At 43.2% G+C, this 27672-nt stretch overlaps 1 protein-coding gene across 2 annotated transcripts in view; it reads right to left on the bottom strand.

Moving 5' to 3' along the window:
• Exoc2 (exocyst complex component 2) overlaps positions 1-27672 on the bottom strand; it is a 129749-nt gene that overhangs the window by 75706 nt on the left and 26371 nt on the right. Inside the window, exons 7-11 of one of the 2 annotated variants that reach the window (XM_005398935.2) lie at positions 22863-22943; positions 13005-13150; positions 12795-12876; positions 11954-12056; positions 7297-7415 (exon numbers count right to left, since the gene is read on the bottom strand). In XM_005398935.2, coding sequence (XP_005398992.1) covers positions 7297-7415; positions 11954-12056; positions 12795-12876; positions 13005-13150; positions 22863-22943 — 531 coding nt within the window. The remainder of the gene's footprint in view (positions 1-7296; positions 7416-11953; positions 12057-12794; positions 12877-13004; positions 13151-22862; positions 22944-27672) is intronic. The other variant, XM_013521838.1, reaches the window with a different exon arrangement.

Raw genomic sequence — 27672 nt, 5'->3', positions numbered from 1 at the left:
TTCAAGAAGTATTTATTATCTATCTGGCTAGTTACGCAAGAACCATACATCTGCAAAAAGGTAAATGAGTAACTAAAAATTACCTACGCTTTAAAGTCCTGTATTTTTTAGCAGTTACATATAGATTATATAGAGAAAGCAGTCTATAGTAATATAAGTAAAAGAATTACAAAAAGGACAGAATGTAGAATTAAAATACTTGTAATATTCAACACTGTTCAATGACCAAGTAATGGCAGCATTCAATATGTAGCTGACATTCACGGCCAGATTTCCTCTTTGTTGAGGAGAAAGGACAAGGTCAGACGTGAAATGCTGCCAGCTGCACGAAGTCTCCTTCCAGATGCACAGGAGGGAAAAGTGGTGGGAAGGAACCCGCTGTCGGGAAGACCCACTGGACAAGGCCTTTGACATCGCCCTGGCCTGTCTGATCTAAAAACAGACAGATCGTGCACTGTAAGGTGAACAGAGTCTGCTATAAAGTGGAAGAAACAGGCAAAGGGACCTAACTGGAACTCTTGCCTCTGATATTCAACAGCTGTTACTGCACTGTACAGGATATGAAATGCTATTCCCAAAGTAAACCAAATTCTCCAGTCCTAGGTTGGTAATGCTCCAAAAAAAAAAAAAAAAAAAAAAAATTAAAGGTCTAAATTACTAGAATTACACCTTAATTTTAATTTGGAGGGTAACACTGTCTTTTCTAATTAGATTTAGAACCAATCTTCAATCACTGTATGTAAAAAAAAAAAAGACAAAAACTGCAGATCTATATTCTTATGCAGAGGTACATAAGCAAAGAGTTACTAGTTACAAGCAACAGTGACAATTTCGAACTGGTACACATCTCAAATCAAATACCACCTGAGTTTCTTTTACCTCTCTCTTGTTTCGTTTTGCTCTTTTTGAATAAAGGACAAAAACAGAAAGGAAGCCCTGACCCTTTATCCTGCTGTAGATCACTGTGCCTGCAACCAATCACTTTCCTGTGCTGCGCTTCCTGAATCTGCTTTTCCCAGGTATCCCTGGCCGGCTTCACACTGAAAGCAGGTCGCCACCCCCTCTCAGCCAGTCTGTACCCTGCTGTCATTACAGCACGCAGGGCGGGTGCGCAGGGGAGGCCTAGCACAGCTGTCGTGGTTACACACCCGACCTGGGAAGGCACGCAAGAAGCAGACGGAAATCAAATGAACATGCACATCTGTATTCGTCCATTCTGCCTTCCTTCTTTTCAAACCAACTTCTGCCATTCTGAATTGATGCCGTGATCCATGTTCTGGAGAAAAACTATTTTTTTTAATTTCTAGAAAATTATCTCCATAAAAAGAATCTTCTTAATGTATAACCTCTTTATAGCAACTTTAAATAAAAACTACAATTTCACTAAATGATTTACATATGTGTAACAACAATTTTTGTCACCTTTTTAGCTATGGAAATATTCTTATGGCTCCACAGAGAGGTTCCTCACAGAGGCTGCCAGCTAATACAGCACACAGGGAGTCAGCCTTCCTTCACTAGGGCGAGGCCGGAAGTACTGCATCAACCCCGCTGATTAACACACACATGTGCATGCATATAATATGTACATAAAGACCATAGTTATATTTTCACATATAAAGAAAAATATTTTAATTATATTGTGTAATTTCACAAAATTGTAGGTAAACTACAATAATATAACGCACATATTCTATGAGCTTCAGTTGAAAATATGGTCTTTTATATCCTAAAGTACTTAGAGAAATAAACATTTTTGTTTATTTCAGCAAGTACTGCATCTAACAATTTGATGAATGTATTAAATAAAGAGGTAAACATTCAGGGCATCCTTTACATAACAGTTTTGTCTTTAATAAATTCACTATTTTAATAAATCAGAATAAAGCATTTGGGTATAATATATTGTCTCCAAGTTTTCAAAGAGAACCTCAACCTTGGATAAATACACTTCCTTCTGTTGTGTGTGAGTATTTTTAAGAATTCTTTGGACAGGTGCAGCTGAGTGTGCCTATAATCCCAGCTATTGAAGAGGATGAGGCAAAAGGATTGCAACTTCAAAGATAGCACAAGCTACACAATGAGAACCTATCTCAAAAAAAATACAAAAGAAACCACTGCTTAAACTTCCACTGCTATACTGAACGTATCTCTTACTGAGCCTCAATTCCAAAATGCCCTTTCTGTAAGTTCTAATTACAAATGTATGTGAAAGATAATTATTCTATGAGCAGACCAGTGACTTCCCTCAAATTATGGAGCATGGCCAACATTTATCTGAAGAGTTAAACTCAAACTCACTTTGAGAACAAAATGACTGACACCTTCTTGAAGGCCACCTCTAAAAATCCTATTTGAGAATGTCAGGACGGGGTTAAGCAAGGCCTTTCCTGGCATAAAACCTGAAGACTTACACTAGTTTTGGATCTATTTCACAGGAATTTCAAGAGCCAAATAACTTCTTAAAAGGTCTCTAAAAAGAGAGCTTAATAACATTTGCAACCATTCAGCAGAGTACAGGGACCCAGAAGGAAAGGGCTGGAAAAGCAGAGGCAGTACTCACGCTTCCCAATGCAGTTTTCAAACATCACCTTGGTTTTTACCTGTGTCTTCCACCTGAGCTGCAGCGTCAGGTCTGGAGGAGGAGCGTCAGGCCTGGAGGAAGGGCGAGAGTGTCTGGGGACACTGGCCAGGTGTATGGCAGGTGCGGGGCCACCCCCTGCTCTACATCCTTGGGCTGTAACCTAAGGAGCACACCTGTGAGGCCAGGCTTGCTGTATATTGTTACTATATAAACGGGATCTAGAGAAGGATTGAGTGCAGGCCTTGTAGGAATATCCACCTTTTGGCCCCTCTACTGCCAACGCTTCGTCTGTCCCAGGGGCTTCCTTGAAAAGGAGCAGCTTTGCACAATGGATGTCTGCCTCTGAAAAGTCATCACCATCTCTGCTTATGAAACTTTCTCTGAGTGCAATTAACCTTTCCTCCAAACTACCTTGCAAAGATTTTAAAAATATTTAAGCGTTAACTAAGTTACTAGATTCATGCATAAAGGCAAGCCTTACTTAAAAAGATATCAAGAATTATTTTCCTGCAGGAAATATTTATGGTCTATCCATTTAAAATAGGATTTTGCTTTACATACTGTCTTAGTTTTTAACCATTTTTCTCCCTGTGGATTTACTTTATCACAACCATCTCTCTTCTCAGCAGAGTCCACATACAGGTAACACAACAGAGGAATTTAAAGACACTTTCTCTAAATCCAGAAGGCAAGGGGCCTCCATTTTGAAAGAAGGCTCCTGAGATTACCTAAGAAAACCAGTGTTGCTTCATTTCTTTTTTTTTTTTGAAACCTCTTTTCTTTTTTGAGTGCTGCTTCATGACAAAGCACTAGTAAAATGCAGGCCTTGCCTTCAGAGGGCAAATCATTTCTAAGGAACTTCTATCAGTGTCCATGAGCTTTGCAACAGCTTCCATGTGCCTTCAGGGGACAGCAACGGGCACAGCACTAGGTGTCAGCACTCTGCCGCCAAGCAGGAGCTGCATCCACACACAGGGCCCATGGGCTGCAAGCCGCTGCCAGCCTCCTGCAATCCTGTCTCTAAGTGTTTGCGGCTCTGGCAGGCGGACGGCAGGCCTCCCCAAGGACACATCCTCAGCATTTCCCAGGAGTCCCTGTCAGGCATGGGCTGCTTTCTCCTTCACCTCCATCTCCTCAGCTTGTGGCCTCTCAGACAGCGTCTTTACAGTGAATGTGTTTCACTGGTTCCTAGTTAGTTCTGTACAAACTTCCCCTCAAAGAACTCACCTGGAGACAGCAAACTATTGCCAGAAGTAACAGAGACCGCCGCAGCAACTCCAGCATGGACAGCTGCAGGCACAGCTCTCCACGCCTGCCCCAGAAAGGCCATTCGCTTTGACTCCTGTTCAGAAATCCCGTCTGATCAAATATTTACTCCAACAACATCATGCAAGGAGGCGCTGTGTGCTCTGCTGTCCCGAGCCATTGCCCTAGGCAGATGGGCACAGCCTTGTCAGGACAGGTGTCATCAAGACCTGGACCTATGCTTGCTCTGCTCCGTCCAGGATATGGAGAACTAGGGCCTCTCACCTGGCACTCTGAGATACCTTCAGCAAGTGAAAGTTGAGGTAGACCATTTTCGAGGTTTAGATTTCTCCCACATCAATCACAATTATGAGAAGATTTCCAGCAGAAAATTCACAATAGTGGACCTTCTTCCATATTGCTTTACAGTTACATTACGTATAATTAAAACCATCATAAAATAATGCATTGAGAGTCTATCATCAACATTTTTAGATTCCATAGAAGGAAAACTGTGCTCATTCCCAGCACACTTACAATGAAGGTACGGATTTTATAAAGGCATACCAACACATTCATCTGTGTGCGCCGTACATGGTTGTACTACCTGTGTAAATGCAGGGAAGTGTGCATTACAGACGTAACACGTGCCCAACAACATGCACACACGTTAATGACAGACAACGCATTTGCATGCAAACTGGCTGCAGGGAAGCCTGCTTTATGGGTTGTGGATTCTTCTTTCACGGAGGAAACATGCACATAGCCTGTATCTGCAGCACGTCTCTCACTTGCCTGAGGAGGGGCAGCCATTAGAGGCAATGGTACTGCAGAACTTCGAAAGACAGTGGAAAAACTCAACTGCTTCTGCACTTGAAAACTAACTGGGCCCTTGATATTAAGAAATTACTGGTTATATTTCAGGTATGCATAATGGTATTTTGATGAAACATTTTTACCCTTTTGTTTTGCAGGACTGGGAGTTGAACCCAGGGCCAGAGCTCTACCACTAAGTTATATCTGGTTCAGAGAATTTAAAAGATGGTTCTTGTTCCACATAATCTTTTGCTATTGCTTCCCCCCCACCGCAAAATGCTGACTGTAAGCACTTGGGGATAAATACATATAGCAATACTTAACATCAAGATGACAGGAAATGAATCTATCAGGTAAGGAGTGTTACCTTTATTTTTGAGAAAGATTAAGATAGAGCATGGGTCTCAGATATTTCCGGTACAGATGTGACAATATGATACATAAAATTTTCTGGGAATCTTCCACTTTGAAAAAGTCCAGCTGGGTGTGCCGGTGCATGCCTGTAGTTCCAGCACTCAGGAGGCCGCAGGAACATTATGAGTTCAAGGCCAGCCTGGGCTACATATCAAGTTCAAAGGCTATACTGCTAGCAACACCCAGTCTCAAAAATTAAAAGAATGAAAATTAAAAAATAAAAAGTCTATATGCTATTTTTATAAATAAAACACACATCCCAGAAATTCAATTACTTGGATGGTTTCTTGTACACGTAATTAGGAAAAGCATTTGTGCACTTGCCACAGGATTAGACGCGTCAGGATTATTTCTCCACCATGACAGCGAAAGCTGAGAGTCATCATCTGGGTTCAGCTGCCACATCCCCTCCTCTCAGAAACGTCCTGTACTCCTGACCAACTGCGTACATCTAACACAACTTCATACAATTCCGCACTCCCCACTTGGCGACCCTTGGCAGAACTGCAGTGAGATGTGCACTTACGTGACCTTTAACATCATACGTCTCCCCCAGAGCCCACAAGCTCTGAGACTCTGCTCCACGCCCATCTCCAGCCCCAGCTCAGCACTCCGCACACTGATGCTAAGGCTGATGGCCCAACACCACTCCCCAGAGAGCTGAATACAGGACTGGGATACAGGGGCAGAGGCCAGGAGCTGATGGGTAAGAAGCACCCTGGGAGTTCCGATGGGCAGTAAGCAGACTTGAATCACAGGGAAACTAATACGCTAAGGCACTCTCAAGTATTCCCAAAGACAAGGACTACTACATTATTTGCTGAGATTTCCCTTGGCTGGAAATATAAAATAATTAATGACCTCAGTAGGAATTTTGACATGCATCATTAGAGGCACAGAGGAGGTTTCCTGAAATATCAAACACTGAAAAGAGCAGATGGCCAGTCAGGGTGGTGGCATATGCCTGTAATCCCAGCACTGAGGAGGCTGAGGCAGGAGGATGATTGCGAGTTCAAGACCAGCTTGGGCTACAAAGTGAGCACAAGGCCAGCCTGAATTGCACAGCGAGCCCCTGTCTCAAAAAGACAAAAAAAAAGGAAGAAAGAAAAGAGCAGAATCAGAACTCCAAGCACTCAAATCCTGGCCAACTAGAACATGACAAAACTATTCTACACACAAACACATTGCTTTTGCACACACCCCTTCCTACACTGGGCCTGGTCCCATGCTACCCCCAGCCTTCCGGGACTAGTGCCGATGCTGCTCCTGCTCCCACATCATCTTCTTCGGAGCTCAAGCTGCCGTCGCCCTTTCAGTGTACCCAGCAGGGGACGCAGTGCTCCATCGGGGACGCTGCTCTGACCTTCTGCTCTATCTTAAAGACAGCATCCTGCTTCTGTTCGGGAACACTGTGCTCTCCTGTTCCCTGCCCCCACAACTGCCCCACTGCAGAACAGAGGTTACTTCCCTCAGACCTTGGAATGTCCCCTCCCTGACCTCAAGACCCCAGGTCACATTCTCTTCCCTGGAGCTACTCCTAGAAGGCAACACCCACCCACTCCTCCACTCAGCGCTGAGCCTACACGTGTCCTGCCCATCTCTGTTGGATTCAGTACACTCCGTGTCTGTCGGAAGAGGATTTCACCAACCTAAATCACTCAAGCTGCAGGCAAGTGCAGCTTCAACTTCTCTCTTCAAGCTCACCCGGGGCCCTCGCGAAGGCGGCCCTCCCCACCCGGGGAGGCTCCTTCCAGGGCCTGGTTAACACAGTGCCGCGCCTCCCAGCCGCCTTCCCACACCGCAGCTCCCTGCAGAGCACCACGTTCTTTCTCCTTGGTCACCTTCCGCTTAGTTCCATGGTGAGTGCCTTTCCCTTCTCCCAAGGCCTCCTCGAAGCAGCGTGCTGTCTGCTCGGTGCACCACAGTGGGTGCAAAGGGAACTCGGGCTCGTCTGGTGCTGAACGGTGTGGAGACGAGCAGCACCAGCATTCGCACTGCTATAGGGCCGCCTCCATGAGTGTGCGCTCCTTAAAATGATCCTTTGATCATCCTGCTACTCAACACAAGGGCAGACACGCCTGGGTCTGCTCCCGGCTGTGGGTCCACGCTGCACAGCGGGCGGGACACAGACACAGCACAGCTGGGGCGGCCCCGCCCCCGGGCAACGAGCATGCCGTGCATGCATGAGGGGCAGGAAGGACCGGCACGACACAGGAGGAGAACCCTCGAAAGCTTGCCTTTCAGGTCCTTCACGTAGCCCTCTTTGCAGCTGTGCATGAGCTGGAGGATCCACCTGTGCTGGGCGCCGATGCACTGCCACGCGGGGTCGCCGGGCGCGCGCAGGTCAGACAGATACCTGGAAAAGCAGGGAGAGCTGTCAGCAGGGCGCAAAGGCAAGGCTGGCCCAGTGTAAACTTTCCTTATGGAAAAACGGAAGTTTTATCAACCAGTAAAGCACCGGTCAACATCAGTCTTTCATTTTCAGTAAGATATGTTCAAATTTCCTTTCACATAATGATACATGACAAAGCGTTACTGTTAAAAGTTAGCTCTCACACGAAGGTACCTGAAAAAAACAAAGACAACGCAACAATGGCAGGGGCTGGCGTGGCAGCAACTGTTCACAAGCCGAGCCCAGGCTTCAACACAGCACAGAGCCCGCAAGGCCACTAGATGGCAGCGCGACACCGTGTTCCAGCACAAGCTGAGCAGAGGCAGCAGAGGCCGACGGTTTCCTCTAGCCAACATTGGTGACAGGCACTGACCTCTAAAGCCTAAATCTTAAACCCTTAACTCATGACTAAGAAAATATTGCTCTATATCATACACTACTGATGCATTTTGTCTTACTTTTATGTAGTTGTTTTTAGATATTTAAACTTTTTGCATAAAATACTCAAACCCAGATAGACAATAAATTTCAGTAGAAAATTTTGTCAAATGTTATTTAAGACTAAGCCCTCCGCCTTACATAATTTGGTATTATACCTTACAACAATACACTAATGTAACAGGTAAAATCCAACTAAGAAAACTCCAAAGGCATGTTCAACTAAATTTCTTAGAATTATTCAACTAAAAATTGCCTTTTGTTTTAGGATCAAAGACTCTTAAGGCAGGCATGGTGCAGCATGCCTCTAATCCCAGTGCTCTGTGAGGCTGAGGTAGGAAGATCACAAATTCAAGCCCAGCCAGAGCAACTGAACAACTCAGGGAGCCCCGTCTTGCCTTGGGGTCCTCCTTTTTTAGACATCTCAGTAGCAGCTGATTAGAAGAGACCCCATCTGGGGGCTGGGGATTTAGCTCAGCGGCAAAGCGCCTGCCTGGCAAGCGCAAGGTCGTGAGTTCGGTTCCCGGTACCGGAAAAAAAACAAAAACAAACAAACAACAAAAAAAAGAAGAGACCCCATCTGATGGTAAGTTAGCAACACGCAACATGCGGAGGAGATCTAACCCTGACCTTCAGGAGCTGAGGGGCAGGCGCGGCACCGAGCTTTCACAAGAGGTCCCACAGGAGCAGCTCAGTCCCACACGGGGAGGCTGCCAGCCACTCCGCTCCATTCTCTGTGACTCCAATAGGCCGAGGGCAGGCGGAGGCCTGGGCTGAGAAGGAGCCAAGTCAAATCAAGGAGGGCCTTCACTCATCTCAAGAGTCACTTAAGACTCCTCCTCACATCTGCAAATAGCATCCCGAGAAGCAAATGACAGCCTAACACATTACATTTAGCTTGGCATATGGAATACACTCTACAGTCCACAAGAGCCACTCTGATTGTTCCGCTTGTAACAGGCTTTCTTCTTGGATATTCCAAAAATACCTGCGCTTCTCTCCTACTGGGGAGACTTCCTTACAACAGTCTCTCTAGGCAGGCAGGTTTGCTTTGCCTCCAAATACTTACGCAAACTATATCCTAACACCATCACTCACATAACCTTCAGACTGGTATCAGGAGCAAAATATGGGACTATGCCTTAGAAAAGCTGCCTCCCTTCAAGTTTGAAACACTCAATAGGAATGTGGATGGTCACGCCTAGGACTTAGGCAGTACAGCAAGAAAAATCAGAACACTTGCTGCCTTAGGCACTTTAAAATTGTCTCTTTAGTATGTTGACTGGTCCTTGCGAAAGTTAACAATGCTCTTTCCACTCCTTTATCAATGATTCATAAATTGAAGGCGTCTAGAAGTGTTTTATCAAGCTGGTTAGTCTCTCAGAAATTCCACAGAACATTTCAATTCTAAAGTAAAACAGATTATTCTAGACTCTTTCAGTAAGTTTCCTCCTTTCTTTTCATATAAAGCTTAAAAATAAGTAGTTTCATTACAAGATCTTTGTATTGAGTGTGACAACATGTTATTGCTATTCTTTTTAAAATTACGTACTAAAGAACACACTTCAGAGGCTTTTTGGAGAGGAAAAACAAGGTAAGGAATGTTAATTATGATGAACATAGGCTCAACATTTTAACATTTACGAATTAAGGTTTGCAGCCATATTCTGCTATGATTTTTACCAATCATCAGAAGTAGGATCACAACCACATGGAATACAGTGAGCGGAGCTCTGCTTCATGCTAAGCTGGTATGTTCCCTCCCAGCATCAGGACAGAATGACGAGTGAAAATAATCAGTGAGACTTCAATTAGATAAAACAAGGAGTAGAAGACAATACAGCAGCACACTGATGTTCACGCCCACCAGACACAGCATGGGTTAAGCAAGAACTCCAACACAGCTGCTCCTGGACTGACACTTAATCCCCTGTGGTATCCAGCGTCTCCACTGCCACAGACCGGTTGGCTCTGATCTATCCCCTAACTCACCAATGGTTAAAACTTTTAATTTAAAAAGGTAATCAAATTGCTCAGTGTCTTCCCAAGGCATCAAAACAAGAAAATGATTAAAAAGTAAGTGAACTATTATTGTCATTCCTGCTACTGTCCATTTAAAACGATACAAACAAACATAAGATGTGTCATTTCTTCTGACAGCACCACCTCCTCAGCACTACCCAGGCAGACAACGTGGTCACAGGAGGCACATCTGTCTTCCATACAGACGTTAATTCACCCACAGAGAAAATGTACACTCGGTGGCATGTGACAAGCAACTGTAGGCAAAGTGAGGACAACAAAGCAATAGCCACGGGAATCCACAAGCACTCGCAAGAGTCGGGACACTTGTGCACACCAGGTCCCTTCCGGGACTCTGCTTCCTTAAATGGAGAAAGTGAAGCAGTGGTATCACTAACATGTGGCTTATTTTCAGTTTTAAATTTCTCAGTCCCACAAGCAAGAAGAGCCCTCTAGGAACACGCTCTGCTGATGGAGGCAGTGCAGAGAAAAGCCCAGGGCAGGCTTCTGATCGGACACACAGGGCGCTCCTGGCTGTGCGTGCAGGGCGGCTCCAGTCTTCACCTGTGGCCCAGTGACAAGGCAAGGCCCTTTCATAAGGAAAGAAGCCAGAATGCACCCAGCGCATGCTGGGCACACGGCCTGGGCTCTGCAGCAGCTGACTGATCGGCTGTGCTCTGGTTCCGGGACTGTCTGCCTGCCTTCCACCTCGGCAGCCCCAGGCACCACCAGGGACAGCAGCGCATATTCCCGCCTTCTCCACCCAGGACAGCTGAGCGCACTTGGCCCCAAGACTGCAGAGCACACAGCAGCTCGCAGGCTGACCTCCTCTCCGCAGCTGCGGGCCACATCCATTGATCACAGGATGACCACAGGCAGTGCCCGAGAATACAGGCCATCATCTCTCTCCAACTATGGAACAGTTAATACACTTCCCTGATCCTGAAAGAGAAGTCCTTCCATTTGAAAAAATAACAGCTTATTCTGAGTGAAACCAAGAGCCACAACCAAGATACCCAGCAGAAAGTAAACATTTTTGAATCACTAATACAAAAAGCTTATGATTTATACCTTGTCTCCAAATCCTGGCACAAACTACATACCTGTAAAATTTATCAACTACTTATTACGTGCCAGGTAGTAGGCTAAGTCAAATATCTGTTCTAGGCCTGAGACACAGCCCATGCCACCATTCCACCTTTCGGATGGAGAAACTGCAGGGAGAAAGCTCAGATGCACTGCCCAAGCGAGCAGCCAGTTGCCACTCGAGGCAGGTGCTCCTTCCTCTAAGCCATCTCTTTGCACTGTGACGGCTGTGTCTTCTAGTAACACTGTAGTCTTGTGTTAAGTATTCTTGCTTTAGTAACCTGACTCCTTTTCTACTGATCACTAAAGGATGTAAGTCCGATAACCCATGACACCTTCCAGAACCGTCCCCACTGCTGAGCCAGGGAACACTCACACCTATGACATCCAGAGCCTACCATTCACTGTAGGACAGTGCGGACCTCACTTCTCAAGCTGAGGCTTCCTGGGGTGCAGCACCCACACAGTCCCACGAGATGAGATAACAGCCACGCAGCAGGAAGAGAGGTGACCAAGCAATGAGGCCACTTCTCCTTTGGCCAAACAGGCAGCATTTTCTTACCATTAAAAAGTGATCATTTCGTTTTCCTGAGAAACTACTTTAAAGATATTAATACGTAATACAACAACCATTGTTAATTTCCTACTACTTTGTAACTGTATTGTTTGTATTGTGCTTATGCTATTTTGTAAATGGATGTCTGTTAGTAAGTTTTCCTCCTTTTATTTTTAAAATAATTTTTTTAAAAAGTGATCATTCCATAACCACTCTCAATTTATTAGCATTCAAAAGATGTTTCGTGTCCCACACGAGATACCTCTCAGTTTCTGCTTTTGGTTTTCCCTTTCTCCACTTCGTTGGGTTCCCAGAATTCCCCAGATTAGCTTTCAGGGTCACATGGCACAACCAATAGCAAACAGATACATGATCCGTCAACATTCTTGCCCAAGTTTACCTTATGTAACGTTTTTGGTCATGTAAGGTTGATGGCGTCTCAAGCAATTTATCCAGGAGTAATTCTTGTAAAGCTTCAATACGTGTTTCTACTTCGGCATAATCTATTTTTAAAAATATATACATATGTACACCAAAGTTACAAAACCGAAATTTAAAGTTAAATTTTACAAAGCAGAAAAGTGCCTTCTCACTGAGAAGTACAAGGGCCTCTGTGATCAAAACCCATGACCTCAAACACGTAGATGGCATGTGCATCTGTCAGAACCCACTGACCCATAACATGTAAGGTCTATGTATTTCACTGCATGGGAAGTTATTACAGTGAAGAAATAAATTCTGTTTTCTGAGCTTTATGGATTTCATTTTTGAATTTAATAAGCCCTGTGGTATTTTTCCCAGTTGATAAAGTTTTAACCACTGGGTATTTTAAGTTTGTGTTATTTTCTGTAACTCTAGTATGAGAAATTATTTCAAAAGGTCTTTTTCTTTAAAGGTTAGAATTTGCAAATGTATTGGTCTTTCTGGTAAGGGCAGACTGAAATGCAGGTTTCTATGTCTGTAAAATACCTCACGTTATTTCTTTCCAGTAAGAAACATTTTTGTAACATCATGATTAACAAACAGAAAATTGTCTGAGACTAACCTACCATCACAGTTGCTCACTTTCACCAGATCTCAGCAAGAAAATTCATGCCGTTTTTGAAGTAACTGTTTTACATTTTAAAGAAAGCATCACATAAACAAAATCCAAAGTGCACGTAACATTCTTTGCAGCATACATCACACATTCTTCCTATAAAAGGGAAGTCAAAGATCTGACAATAACAAACAAATCTTACATTTCTTGAAAACTTGCACCTCCGTTTTCCCAAAGAGTGACTTGGCCTTTTCATAATCGTTAATAACCACATCATAATCACCCTTTAAAATAAAGAAACATTTGGGATACCGTCAGTAAAGCAGAATGCAGACATTTGGTTAATATAAAAAAATCTAACAAATCTTTAAAATTAACAATATCCACAGCTGTACATAAATAAGTACTCTACCTTTTGAATATTCCTTTCAATATTTAGAGGAAGGTTGAAGAGAAACTTAAATCGCTGAAGTACATTGAGTGCATTTCTTGTGGAATCTGCCTTGTCCTTTCGACCTAACACTTCTTGAAATAATGTGTCTGCAGTATTACTTGCTCCTGTTTTAAAAGAAGAAAAAGAAACTTAAATGAAAGCTGACGTTAATCAGAAAATGTCTGAGGACTAGAAACAAAATGTTAAAGACTTCCACTGTAGTTTTACATTAAAACTCAAAAAACCATTTTCTTTTTTTAAGTTAGCTATATTGGAGATCTTTTAAAGTTTCCTAGAATTAAATTTTCATTTTGTGTGTGAAGTCTTCACGTTATGAATAGAATCCAATTAAAAACCATACTTACCCAAATAAATTCATACATGCCCAAATAAATTCTCCAACATGAACCAATATTTATTTTGATTATGCTTCTAAATATTATAGCAATTACAGGCTCTTCAGACAGAACAAACGCATGCACACAGATGCCTATGTGCACATTCATACCCACACTAGAGAGGTCCCATAGATTCAGTGTCTACATACAGGATGCTAAAACAAAGGTAACAGTTTTCAGAATTCTAAAGAACTATTTTAAGACCAATCCTCCTTCTTTATAGAATTATCTCCTTATATTGTGAATACAGAAAATTATATAAACAATTAAAAATGTCAAATTTAATACTGTATCATCAATATTTCTCAAAACAGCTAATTCTTATAAAATGATATATAAACAGGACATTTCATAAGGGTTCTTTTCTTTTTAACCTAAAGGACTTCAAACTATACAGTTCACTATAATGAAAGTGCTACTCTATCTAAGGAAAACTTGCTATGTATAAAAATAGCTTAGATTTTCAAACCTCTGAATTATTTTTAATTAGACACAAGGAAAGGGAAGAACAGGGATAAACTGTTTTCAGCTGTTTGATCGCTCTTGAAAAAGTCTCTGCATTATCTGGTCTAGTGACCATACTTTAAGCGAAGATGAAAAAATTACCTCAGCCTCACTGGGTGGCTTGCATGCCATGTCCTGGTCCACACTGTGGGTGGCCTGGTCCTGTTAAAAGTCGTCTTTGTAACATGATTGCTTTATCTAAACAATGTTTAAGTTCTGTTGAAATTTTAAAGACCTGATATAAATACTTTGTTTGGTCAAGATAACTGTTTTCACCACATGCTGTTTAATGTAGAACACTAAACTTCTATTCTAAGACGAGGAAAAACGTATTTCCTTCTTGCCACCAAACTGCACACTGGAGGCTGACTGAGGATCTCAAGTCTGGTTAGGGTTAAAACTTTCTTCAAGGAAAATTATATTAAAGTACTTGCTTATCATTTTAAAAATACAAACTTACTGAATTCGGGCTTCATAAATGACTAGACATGGGAATGGAACTCTATGTTGTTAAAAGGTTCATTCATTTTCAGGAGTTTGGATGTTAATCACCAAGTGCCTTTTTTTTGTATAATGGAAGAATTTGTACGAATAGCATACAAGCCCAAATTAGGCTTATCTCATCTTATTTTTACTGTGCTAAAAAAATACCAATTTAATAACTGAACTCCTTTAAAAATTGTGAAAAGACACACAAAGAGAAAATTCACTTACAATTAAAACAAACAAAAATTTATGGGCATAAATTATAAACCATAAAATCAGAATTTAATTTATACAAACATATATACATTTATACATGAAGAATTTCAATTTGTACAATGCTGAGAAATTATATAGTTTCTGCCAATAAATTATTTTTGTTGTGAATCTTATTACATTCACAAGTCTGGTAGCTGGAAGAAAACACTCGAGGGCAGTGACACCAAGATCTGTACAGTAGAAGCAATCACAGCAGCCCACATGATGCACTGTCTGTCTGCCTTCTCTAGGGCTGCACACAGGAGAACGAAACTGCTACACAAAAGGCTGCTCTTGCTGCGTACGGCGGAGGCACAGACAAAGGCACCGGGAGGAACCCACGAAGTCACCCGGTACCAAACCTCACATGCACCACCTCCTGCACCCCACTCCATAGCCTCACACCTGGCGCATCTGACCTGAAGGCACCAGTGGGGCTCAGAACACCCAGTGTGCGCCCAGAGACAAATCCAGCTGCAGCGAGCAGTCCCGAGGGCCATGCCTTCGGCCTCCCCAACTGCAGAACAGGTCTCCTTCCCAGACCTGAAACAGGTCGCTCTCCTCCCTTGTGAATGGCTCCACACTGGTGGATCCGGGTAGGGAGTGTCACTATCGTGGTCACACAGGGGCCCAAGAACTAGCAATGGTGCTGTTGTAACAACACTCCAGCTGCCACCATGGCGGTGATATAATATGGAAAGAAAGGTGACCTCTGTATCATGTATTAACCCATCCCATCCCACCCCACGCTCACCTGCCTGCTGATCTGTCCTTAATAACACAAAGAAATTCAGTAGTGCCAGTAACCCTTGCACCTCAAAAGTCTAGGCCTGTAATTCTAGCAGGTCTTACAATCGCAAGCATGTATACTGAAAGCAAACATTGATCCCTTTCTTGGTAGTGACACTTAAGACTGCAGATCCCAAAAGTGATTTTTAATCTATGCTCTCTGCTTCTCAGGAATCATGGGGGCCAAAGACGGAACAGAAGGACACCCCCTCCGCTACTGGCCCAAGACTATTTCTTGCAGAAACAGACACGGTGGGTGAGCTCAGAAAACAGTATTTTAGGGCACTGGGAAAATTAAGGTAACCCTAAAATGTGCATTCACATTGGTGGTAAAATCGGGACCACAAAAGCTCCTACCTGCTCAATGTGTCTCAGGTTCAACTCAGATTCTAGAAAATGACAGGCAGGCTGCTGCCTGTCAGTAACAGTATTAGGTGAGCACCGCTGTAAACAGTACTTAATGCTGATTTAAACACTGTGTCTGACATGGGGGATGCAGCTTTCCAGATGACAAGGAGCCAGGATCACAGCTTAAGAGCAGAGGACTGCACCCATGTGCACACAACCAACTGCAAGCACCACTCCCCAACTTCACGGCAACTTCGGAGAAGGCTAAACTTACGGCTGGTTTTCCTTCCTTTTCTTCCTTTATCACTGTCACTTGCTGAACACTTGCCTGCCAATCATGGAGGCAACATCAGTTTCTTTTTCACAGAACTGACTCCTACTGATGCTCTGTAGTGTTCTAAGTCCATGTGTGACCTTGCTCTTTTCATTTTACATGTGGTAATTGGATTAAATTCCATCCTAGTCCTTCCACTACATCTTGACACTGGTGATTCCCAAATCCACATCTCAGGATGTGTCTGCTGATCTGAGCTGAAACTAATCTCAAAAAATCTTTACTGGACATGCAATAATGATGGCTACTGTACTGAGCACTTGCTCTGCACTAGGTGCTATCCTAGTTCACAGGTGCCACGCCCATGCACTGCTTACGTCCCTCTAATATGGGCAGTGCAGGCAGATGCCATGCAGGCTATTCCTCCCGCCCACAGTGACACAGGCAGGAAGGAGTGAGAGCCAGCAAGACACTCACTGATACAGCCCCCAGCAGTCTCAGACTCGACATGGTAAAACTGAGCTGAACATTCCCCACTGCTCATCAATCTTTGCTCCTTCCTGCTCCTCCTTCCTGCATGTGAGCCAGGGGTGGAAGTCCCACTGCTCGTTTCCTTTTAGCACCCCACAGTGACCATCCTCATCTCCTCAGCATCTCTCCCCACATTTGCTCTACCCTACTTGCTCGGTGTTGGCTAGGATCCTTACCGCGTCACCTTCCCATGCTTGCTCTCCACACGCTCTGCCTGGCTTCTCCCTGCCCTAGCGTAGCCCCATCCAATCCACCATCTGTCAGGCGGCAGAGTGCTCTTTTAAAGCACTGTCATCAGGACACCCACTCACTAACCTCCAATGGGCTCCAGCAGTCTCCAGGATAAAGGCCAGTTCCACAGCATGGCAGGAGCAGAGCCCATGCAGTTCCCTGGCGGCTTTACACACAACTACTCTCGGTCCTGGTTCCTGGACCACGTCCCATCCCTTTTCTGCTGTCACTGCTTCCCCTTCTGGCAGCTGCCCCTGCCAGGACACACCTGCATCGCCTACGCAGCTGCCCACCTGCCAATCTGCTTCTCTGGTCACTTCCTGCTACCTTCTAAGGACACATGACCACCGTGATAAGTCTATCCACTCCTCCTGTTCTGTTGTTGCAAGGGTCCTTGTTATCTTGGTGCTGGGGACAGGACCAGCACGTCACACATGCTAGGCAGACCTCTGCCAGCTGAATCACATCCTAACACTCCACTTTGCAGTCAGGTTGCCCCGCATGTGCTCCAGCAACACACAGAATTCCTGTCGCGAGTGAAGCACATGGTAATGCAATTGTCTGCCTCTGTGTCTACATTTTCCAAGGAGTAATAAACTCTTAGAAGCAAGCACAAATTTTAGCTTTATATTCCAAGAAAAATCAAAGGTTTGTCTGGTAACCACTAAAAACCAGTCTTTGAGCCAATGTCCAATATTCTTTCCATCCAGAGAGGCAGGACAGGACAGGACAAGACACAACAGTCTTGTCTTGCACCACACTGGGGACCATGACAAGGGCTACACATTCTGAAACCTAGCAAAGTCATCTCAATAATTAATAAGTAACAGCAGAGTATAGCTGTGCCAAACTTAAAGTTCCCCTTACAATAGTTCCATTTGCCATAGTACAAAACGCATTTGGTGGAGGCCATAGGTCAGATTCTCCCTATGCAGCTTTTTCCAGGCCGGCACCATGCAGTCTGCTACCTCGGAGGTGCTGGGCAGCAGGAGGGAGCTGCAGGCCCATCAGCACTGCCACTGTGAGGGTCAGTGGAGGGCACTGTGCTGCTGAGCCGGGAGCCCGAAAGGCTGGGTCTTACATAAAGCAGACTTATCAGGATTCGAGCTCGTCAGATGGAGAGGAGGAGTCTGCACAGTGGCTCCTTAATGCCTGCACTCCAGCTTTGTGGGCCATCTCTGAGGGCGCTGGGAGGCACCCTTCTTCAGGACAGTGGCTTGTCTTCACAGACATAGCCCTTCTTCGTGCTGATGAGGGCACTGTCACTGTGCCCCCAGGGTGGGGCATGAACCTCACAGCGCTGTCACAGCTTGGTGCTGTCGCCCCTATCTTACAGGTCAATCCTCCCTTTAACCACCCACTTTTGCAACGAGCCCCATGGATTGGTCATCAGGAGCCATGGGGCAGCACAGCTACCCAGACAGCAGAGGCTATGGACCATCACCTGCACTGTCCAAAGCAGCCGCCAGCAGTGCCATGCCCACTTCAGCATAAAGTGAGTAAGTCAAGTCACTGGAGTGAGCCCTCAAAGGGTCATGGGACCCCTGGCCCCGTCCTCTCTCTCTCCATCTGCTTCCCAGATGCCACATATGGGGATCCCTGAGGTGAAGCTCTACCTCACCACATCACCCAGAAGCCATGGCACCAAAAGACCATGGCCTGAGCCCCCAAAACCACAAGCTTAGACCCCTTTACAGTGATGATCTCAGCCATCCCAACCATATGTGACATGCTCCACAGCTTGGGCTCAACATCACAGGAGTTCCTTCAGACCAATCGTGATGGTCTGTGCTTTAGAATAATTAAGAACACAGTTGGATATGTAAATATGAAGTAAGTAAATGAATTATCATCGGTGGTTTAAAGTCAAGAATGAATTATTAAGTTTCTGAAATATGTTAATAATGTTTAGAAATATGTTAATAATAATCAAAAAAATAATTTCAAAAGGTGTCCACACAACATACACTAAACAAAATAGGCAAAGTGTTTTGTGATCAACACTATTATACCTCAGAAACTTAGCTCACACTGAGAAAGATTGCTTGAACTTAAAAAAATAAAAAAATTCTCATTTTAAAAAAATTAAACAAAACTCCATTTAAGTTAGTGTATTTTTATATACAATAAAAGCCTCCTTAGTCATGATCTAAGCAAACTATAGTCAAATTCATTCATTCCTTCTTTTCAAAAAGAAGTCAAACTGGATGTTCAATAGTCCCCTGTGATTATTTCTCTTGAAGTCAGTTCCCTGTGTCTTCACCCCATCTGCAGCCTAGAATGCATGGATAATGGGGACAGTCTCAACCAGGAAGCAACACTTGCTATGGTGAGCCACGTCCCTTCTGACCCAACTCCCTGGCTGGCTTGGCCAGGACTTTACATGGCCCACATTAAGTGCAGCTTGTTGAGCTGCCCCAAATTAGCAAAACCTTATTCTAAGAGAGCAAACATCAACACCATAGGGATAAAGAATGTTTCTAGAAAAAAAGATGATTGTTACCAAAAAATTACACTTTAAAAAGTCCTGAGGATTTCATAAAAGAATAACAGTCTATGTCAGTCAAGCCCAACTTTATCCAAAAAAAGTAAATTTCAATAGAAAGTTAACATGACACATTTCTAGAACAAGCTTACAGTTAGAAGAAAATGTATTTAAAGCAATTTTTCTTACAATTTTTATACCACAATTCTCAAAGATTTCCAAATTACACCTCAAAAGAAAAAAAAAAAACATGTCACCACATGATGCTAAGTCTAACCCATGAAGGGATCTTAGAATTTCCCAGACCCTAGTATATCTATCTCCTACTGACACAAAGACATGTTTGTTGTGTCAGCTATTCTTACAGTCACCTTTTAAAAGTTACTGAAGCAGTCTCATTTTCTGTACCTATATCATGGTTTAATTACGACTTCTACAGTGTAAATAATATGCCAGAGTAGAAAATACCCTTCTAAAATCTTAAAATGTCTGACTGCTCTAATAGAAATAGTCTTCAATAAATATTTATTTGGGTGGAATTCTTTTTTTTGTTCCACAATAGCTTTGCAGTATAATTTCAGGTCTGGGATTGTGACGCCCCCTGACTTGCCTTTGTTGCCTACAATTGCCTTTGCTATTCTAGGTCTCTTCTGGTTCCAAATGAATTTTAGGAATGCTGTCTCTAGATCGGTGAGGTATATTAATGGTATTTTGATTGGGATTGCAATTAAATCTGTATAGCAGTTTTGGGAGTATGGCCATTTTCACTATGTTGGTTCTTCCTATCCAAGACCAAGAGGTATTTTTCCATTTTTTCCTCTTCATTCGCCTTTTTTAGGGTACTGCAATTTTCACTGTACAGATCTTTCACAACCTTTGTTAAACTGATTCCTAAGTATTTCATTTTTTTAGACGCTATTGTGAAAGGTGTATTTTCCCTACTTTCTCTGTGAATTATTGCTTATGTACAGGAATGCTATTGACTTTTGAGTGCTGACTCTGTATCCCGCTACACTACTGATTTTGGATATTAAATCTACAAGATTTTGGTGGAGTTTTGGGGGTCTATTATGCAGCGTATCATGTGATCTGCAAATAATGATAATTTAACTTCTTCCTTTCCTATCTTTATTCCTTTTATTTCTTTTTTCTCTTGTCTAATTGCTCTGGCTAATGTTTCCAGAACTATATTGAATAGGACTGGTGATCACGGACATCCTTGTCTTGTTCCTTATTTTAGACTGAAAGATTTCAGTTTCTGACCATTTAATATGATATTAACTGTTGGTCTATCATAGGTGGCGTTTATAAAATTGAGGGAGAAACCATGTATCCCAAATTTCTATAGGGTTTTTATCATGGGTGCTGGGCTTTGTCAAATGCTTTTTCTGTATCTGAGATGATCATGTGATTTTAGTGTGTGGTTCTGTTAATACGGAGTATTACATTTATTGATTTGCATTTGTTGAACCATCCCTGCATCCCTGATATGAATCCTACTTGGTCATGGTGTTTGCCACTATTTTATTAATGGTTTCTGCATCAATGCTCATTAGGGAAAATGGCCTGTAGTTTTCTTTCTTGGTTGGGTTTTCTCTGGTTTTGCAATCAGGGTAATATTTGCTTCCAGAAATGATTTTGGAAGTACTGTTCCCCTTTCAATTTCTCTAAAGAGTTTCAGCATTAATGGCATCAGTTCTTCTCTAAATTTCTTACAAAATTCAACAACGACAGGACCTAGGATTTTCTTTGTTAGGAAATTTTTAATTACATTCCAATTTCATTGGCTGGTATCAGGTTATTTAGAATTTTTATAACTTCCTGATTTAGTTTTGGCAATTCAACTGTGTCTGGGAATCTGTCCATTTCATCTGAGTTTTCTATCTTATTAGAATATAGGTTCTCATCGTAGGTATTAACGATCTCATGGATTTCTGTGGGATCTGTTATGATTTCCCCCTTTTCATTCCTAACTGCTTGAATTTATGTTTTTTCTTTCCTCTTTGTGATTTTATTTTTTTTTCAAAGAACCAACTTTATGCTTCATTGATTCTTTGTATTGTTTTCTTAGTCTCTATTGTATTAATTTCTGCTCTTATTTTTATGATTTCCTCCCTTATATGAGCTTTGGGTTTGATTTGTTGTTCTTTTTCTAAAAGTCTGAGGTTCAAAATTAGGTTGTTTATTTGAGCTCATTCTGTTTTCTCGATGTGTCAGTTCACCACTATAAATTTCCCTCGTAGGCTTTCATTGAATCCTGTAAGTTTCAGCATGTTGTATCAGCATTATAGTTTCATTGTAGGTAGTTTTTAATTCCATCCTTAATTTCCTCTGGACTCACTGCTTGTTCAGAAGGGTTAATCTCCGTGTGTTAATGTAGTTTCTGTAGTCTCCTTTGTCGCTGATTTCCAGTTTCAATGTGCTATGGTCAGATAGCATGCATGGGGTAACTCCAATTCCTCTACATTTACTTAAACATGAAATTCTGAATACATTCATTTCACCAAGCTGGTGACTTGGTTTCCAGACACATAAAGAAAGCAAAAGCTTCAAAGTAAACAATAATTACAATAATAATCAGAGGAAAAGATTTTTAAGTGCTACTGAATTCACAGGTTTAGAATAAAACGAAGTTTTCAAATTCTACCACCAAAAAAAGCCTACAGCAAATTAAATGTTTCTACAAAACATTTTCTTCTCAGGAAGCTTATGAACAGGTGTTTACATAAAGGCTCAGGTAGTTTTCTGCTCAATGGACTAAGTTAACCTAGAAGTATAAAACCAGCTTCATCCCACAGTCCTGCATTCACAGAATCTTTAAAGACCTAATGTGAGGACTCTTGACTGTTTTTTCTCAGCCCTTCATTGTAAAGAAATGATATGTTCTACTGTACTTAAAAACAAGGATACTCCTGTGGGCATTCCCGCTTTATATCAACAGCTAACTACAAGAATGAACTTATTTTAAGTAACTTATTTTAAGCCACTAACATTATCACAAGTATTAGCTTATCTGATGAGTTTTTTCTTAAATCAGTGGGAGAAATAGCTAGGATACAGAATGCCAGAAAAAGCATTGAAAGGGGAGGAGGATGGGCCCCAAACCTTTTATATGTCAGCTTCTCCTGAACTCACAGTTTGTACTGTCTCAAGTTAAACACACAGTGGCCTTAAATTCTCTCTAGAAAAACACAAGGTGGACACAAACAGGTGATACCCAGCCACATATCAATCTGGTAGCTGAGGCTCTCTGCCCTAAATGCTCAGAAATAAGGGAAGACAGCTTCCCCTGGTTTAGGGAAGCAAATTCTATTTCTTCAGAAATACAACAGCTTCTTTTCAAATTATGATTTCTCATAAATAAAATGCAAACAAACAGAACACTCCATTCCTCTTTACGTTCATTAAATCACTGCTGTTTAGAAATGAACACTGAGCAGCCACTCACTGCCTCGTCCTATGAAACTAAGCCCAGGGACCGTGTCAGAGCAGATATGAAGTCCATAAATAGGTTTGCAGAGAGGGACAAAACTTACTGTTCAGAACATTCTCCAGTTTCTGCGTCATGGATCCTTCTACTTTTTCCGTTCCATCCGCTTCTAGTTTTTGATGGATGGCTAGAAAAAAACATCCACTTCAAATGTAGGCCATTTAATGGGTGGGAAGATATTATATCAAAACGACATTTTTAAACAGCTGTAAAAGGCAGCCATACTATTTCCACAACTGAAAAGGAGCATAAACATTGCTCTGCCAAGTCCCTCGCAAACAGCATCTAAGTCATTTGGAGTCTAGTGTTATTAAAATAGCACACAACACACAAACTTAATCATCTGATCCTCAAGACTGAGTAGTGAAAGGGGTTGGAAGAGGAAAAAGAAGGAAAAAAGAGCAGTGAGACAAAAGCACACTGGGTCTCATTAGTAACATCAGTGCCACCAGCTGCAAGGTGGGGGAGGGGAGAGAAGGGAGGGGGAAAAGAGGTGAGACGGGATTTGTCTGCACACACACTGCCTGTGACAAATGTAATCATGTACTGCAAACATGCATGAATAACAGTAAACATTGAAAAGACAGAAATACTAAAATTTGGAGACTACCAACCTCAAATAATGTAATTTCAGCCTTGGGATATAACACAGCAAAATATATTTTATGTTCTACTCACAATAAACAATTTCCTGAAGGTTCCAAAATATGTATCTATATCTAGCACCATCTACCAATATATCAGCTCTGCATGTATAAACTACACAAGAGTTTTTTGCCATTATTAATTTATGGGTGTCTGATTCTGATGAAGATTATTAGGGAATCACTTAATATATATATTTTGAAAACCACTGAAGAAGGGAGGTTTTAAACAGTAAATTAGGCTTATTTACATGAAGAGCTAAGAAAATTTTCAAAACAAAATAGTCAAACATAAATCCAAATTTGAAACTGTGATGTAACACAAAGAAATAAAAATAGCACAATACACATTAACGAACCATGACTGTAAGCTAAGCACTAGAGTAGCTAACGCAGGGTTGTGAGAAGTCAGAAGTCTGTGATACACGTTCTAACACCATTTCCACTGTACAGGTAAGAAAACTAAAGCTCCATAAAACTAAACAAGGTGACCAAGTTCGCAGAGTCAAAACCAAAATGTGAACTCCAGCAATATGATCCTAGTGCTTAGGACCTCAGCCCACACGCCCACACAGCAGGGACAAGCAACTCAGAAGGCCCACGACTCTGTGTTCAAATCCCTCAGATGAGACCAATAAACTTACTATCAGCTGAGAACTGTATTCAGTTGCAAGTAAGAGGCCTCCATTCCCCGAAGTACTAGCTACTAAAACATTCGGGATTTCTCTTATTTCCTATAATTTGCTGTAATGAAAACCTAAATATGAGATGCTTAACTCCATGGCTTGACAGCTAGCGCATCGCTAAGTACTAGCTGGTCTCCAACATTCAAACAGTAAAGCTCTTAAAAGGGACTTGGAGCACCTTAACCCATGAGCCACAGATAGCAGACTTATGATTAATAAAAGAAGCAAAAGTCTGCCTACCTGAACGTGTATGTTCATTTCTTCCTAAGGTCTATACGGCTCAACTCATTTCTTCTGACTCACTTGGTCAGGAAATCTGTAGGCAAGTTCATTGCTCAAATGAGCTAAGAACCAATTCTCAATCCTTAACAACTATTTCTCTGCTTCTTTTAATTAATTCATATTTTGCTGTCTGAAATTTTTTTTCTGGTAAAGCCACATCAAATTTTGTTTGAAATTCTAAAATGAACACGCTGCTCCTCTGTTGAAGACATACATTCATAGAAAACATAAGAAATACATTTGGTAAAAAAAAAAAAAAAAAAACCACTGTATTTTTAACTGTCTCAGTTGATTTTAGGAATGAAGAGAATGTAATTCCTTTAATGCTTCAAATTTGGACTGTGTGAACAGTGACACAGAATGTTTCCATGTATCAAAGCTTAAGTTCAACTTCCACTTGGGAAGATAAGTGGAAAAGAACTTTCCTGCCCTTATGGGAAGGAGACACACGATGCCTACATATTAAAAAGCCAAACCAGAAAGATTTCTAAGCTCTGCAGAGCAAACCTGCTCATGTTCTTTACTTAAATGCTGCTGCAACTTTCTGACAACCCCACTTGCAGCACAGCGCCTTCCTTCAAGCAGGCCCTGCACATGGTCTGCCAGGCAGCAAGAAACTGCATGTCACGTCACACAGCCCTGCCTCCAGGGCCAGCCTTCGAGGCCATCATGCAGCCAATGCTCTGATGCTGACCTAAGCCATCACTGATCGGAGGGTCACAGCAAGGTGACATGCTCCCGGCTCAGTGGCAGCCCTTTCTGCTGACAGAGCAGCTCCCTCCCTCCCTGCCCTCTCCGGCACAGAGAGTCACTGTCAAACTGTCAGCCAAGCATGAGGGTCAGAGACACCGGGATCTGATAAAGGCAATCCTATTTTTCAGAAAATTAAACCAAACAACCCAGTGTCTGCTTAACTCGCCTTTTATTTTCTCTGAAAACATTTTTAAATAGAATAACTCAATAAGCAAGTTGGTACATGATCATAGGTTTGTTATTGTTTCTAATCTATTAAAGCTTAAATATGTGAAGCAGTTGACTATCCTGGGTCTATGTTTGGGAAACAAAAACAATATAAAAGTACTATGGAAGGAAAACGAGGGTTATTGAGTGGAATTGTTTGATCATTTTTTTTTAACTTGACTGAAACAGGGGTGTCTCATTTGTAATTCCCATCAAAAAAAAAAAAAAAAAATCGAAGTACCTGCCATGCGTTTCTATAAACACCTTTGGTAAGCGAGCGCCAGGGAGCGCAAGGGATGCCAGGGCACACACACGGCGGTACCTTCACAGGCCCCGCCCTCCGCACGGTGTGCACAGCCGCTCAGTGTAGACAGGCATGCTCGAGCTGGCCCCGAGAGGGCCACACCATTTCTGCAGACAACTGGAGAATAAAATTTTACCCAGCCTCTATCATATAGTCATCATTTTGATTTCTTTCCCTTTTCTTTTAGCAAACCTTGAAAAATACAGCCACTCTTCACTGCCAGCCTAAAGATAGTATTGAACAGGGGGTGACCAGGGTAACACGTACAGGCTTCCAAACATCTAGGTCATACTTTTTATTCTACCAAATCTGTGTGTGTTCCGGCTGGGATGCTGAGTGTCTCCAAGGGTTGGTCCAAGGGTAGCACGATGGGAAGAGGACCCTGTGGGTGGCCAGTGAGGTACACCCTGCAAGGGCTGCAGAGCCCTGGCCTTTCCCCCTTCTCCTCTCTGTGTTCTGGATCTGAGGCCAGTGGCCTGCTGCACCACACCGTGCAGTGCCACGTCACCCACATGCCCAGCACGCCCCACCACCTCCTAGACTGTGAGACCCAGAGCTGAGAGGAACAAGACGCCTCTTCTCTTGCACATCAGTGGCATCAGTCACCCTAGGTACCTCATTCCACGGGTGGGAATCTCACGGCGCAGAAGAGCCTACTAAGGGGAATCACACTTGAATGGGTTCAGCAATGCTATTCATCTCCTTTGGTTACACTGAAGAAAATCAAGGCACAACTTCAGCTACCACACAGATGACTAAGAGAAAGGCTGCCGGTATAGCTCAGCAGCACAAGTGCCTGCCTGGCAAGTGCGAGGTCCCGAGTTCAACTCCCGGTACCTAAAATAAAAAAAGATGACTAAGAGATATGAATGGCTCACTTAGACAGGTAGGACCTAGACAGGAACACCCAGCTAGATCACCTTACACAGCAAGACATTACCCAGAAAATGTGCACGACCACTCAGCTCCCAGCCTGGAAGCCAGCAGCAGGGAGGGGTGGCACAGGCAGCACAGTGTCCTCTGTTCACCTCCACTGCAGCACATGCAGGCAGCCGGGGTGAGCTGCGCCCCACACACTCCACCTGCTCCGTGGAGGGCCACACAGGAGGAAATGCGCCCAGGACCTGACCCCAGGAGCCCAGGGGCAGATGGGGAATGGATACTGAAGCAAGGGAGGCCAGGCAGAGGCACCCAGGGCTCCATGACCCTCACTCAGCATGACCAGGGCTCCATGACCACCTCTGCCGCCCGGGGTGGACAGTGCAGCCGCCAACAGGCCAGGGCTGCCAAGGAGGTTGAGGGCCTGGGAAGGAACAGCAGAGTCAAAGCCTTGGAAAATGGAAGTCTGGTTTTGGGAATGGTTTCTCAGAATACTGGAAGGGGAAAAAAAAACCAAACACACTGAGGTTAACACGGCAGGCACACAACTCTAGACACACTGCTCGCAGTGTTCTGGTTGAAATACCTGCAGGTACTCATGGAACAAAAGCAAAACTCAGAGAAGCAGCATGGCTGCTACTAACTGCAAACCTGACAGGGCCAGGCGGGAAGCACCCACTCACGGGGAAGAGGGCTGGAGAGAGTAGCAGGCGGTCAGTGAGACCAGAACTGTCTCCAATCTTTCCCATGTACTTTTGTAGTCCTCACCGTCAGTAACTCCTTCCCTCTGTAGTGACCAACATCCCCATGTTCGGCGGGCAGGAAGGGAATTGCCGGGGGAGGCACATGTCAGGGCACCCACTGGGGGCGGGTGCTGGGCACCATGCACACAAGAAAAAGTAGTATGTTTCTACAGGGCCATTTGGGGGCCAGCCACATATGACACCTGACAAGAGAAAAGTTCTCAGAACTGAAGGTACCAGGTCTACAGATTCCAAAGGTGGTAAGTGTTGGGTGAAGTGCACGGACGTAGCCTGTATTCCAGTGTAGCCTGCAGCAATGCCCTCCCTCCACCTGTCTTCTCTCTGCCCTCCTTCCTTT

This window comes from Chinchilla lanigera, unplaced genomic scaffold, assembly GCF_000276665.1.
Source record: "Chinchilla lanigera isolate Chin_1 unplaced genomic scaffold, ChiLan1.0 scaffold00064, whole genome shotgun sequence".
NCBI lineage: Eukaryota > Metazoa > Chordata > Mammalia > Rodentia > Chinchillidae > Chinchilla > Chinchilla lanigera.
Note: the sequence above shows the minus strand (reverse complement) of the source record. Positions and strands in the feature narration are given on the sequence as shown.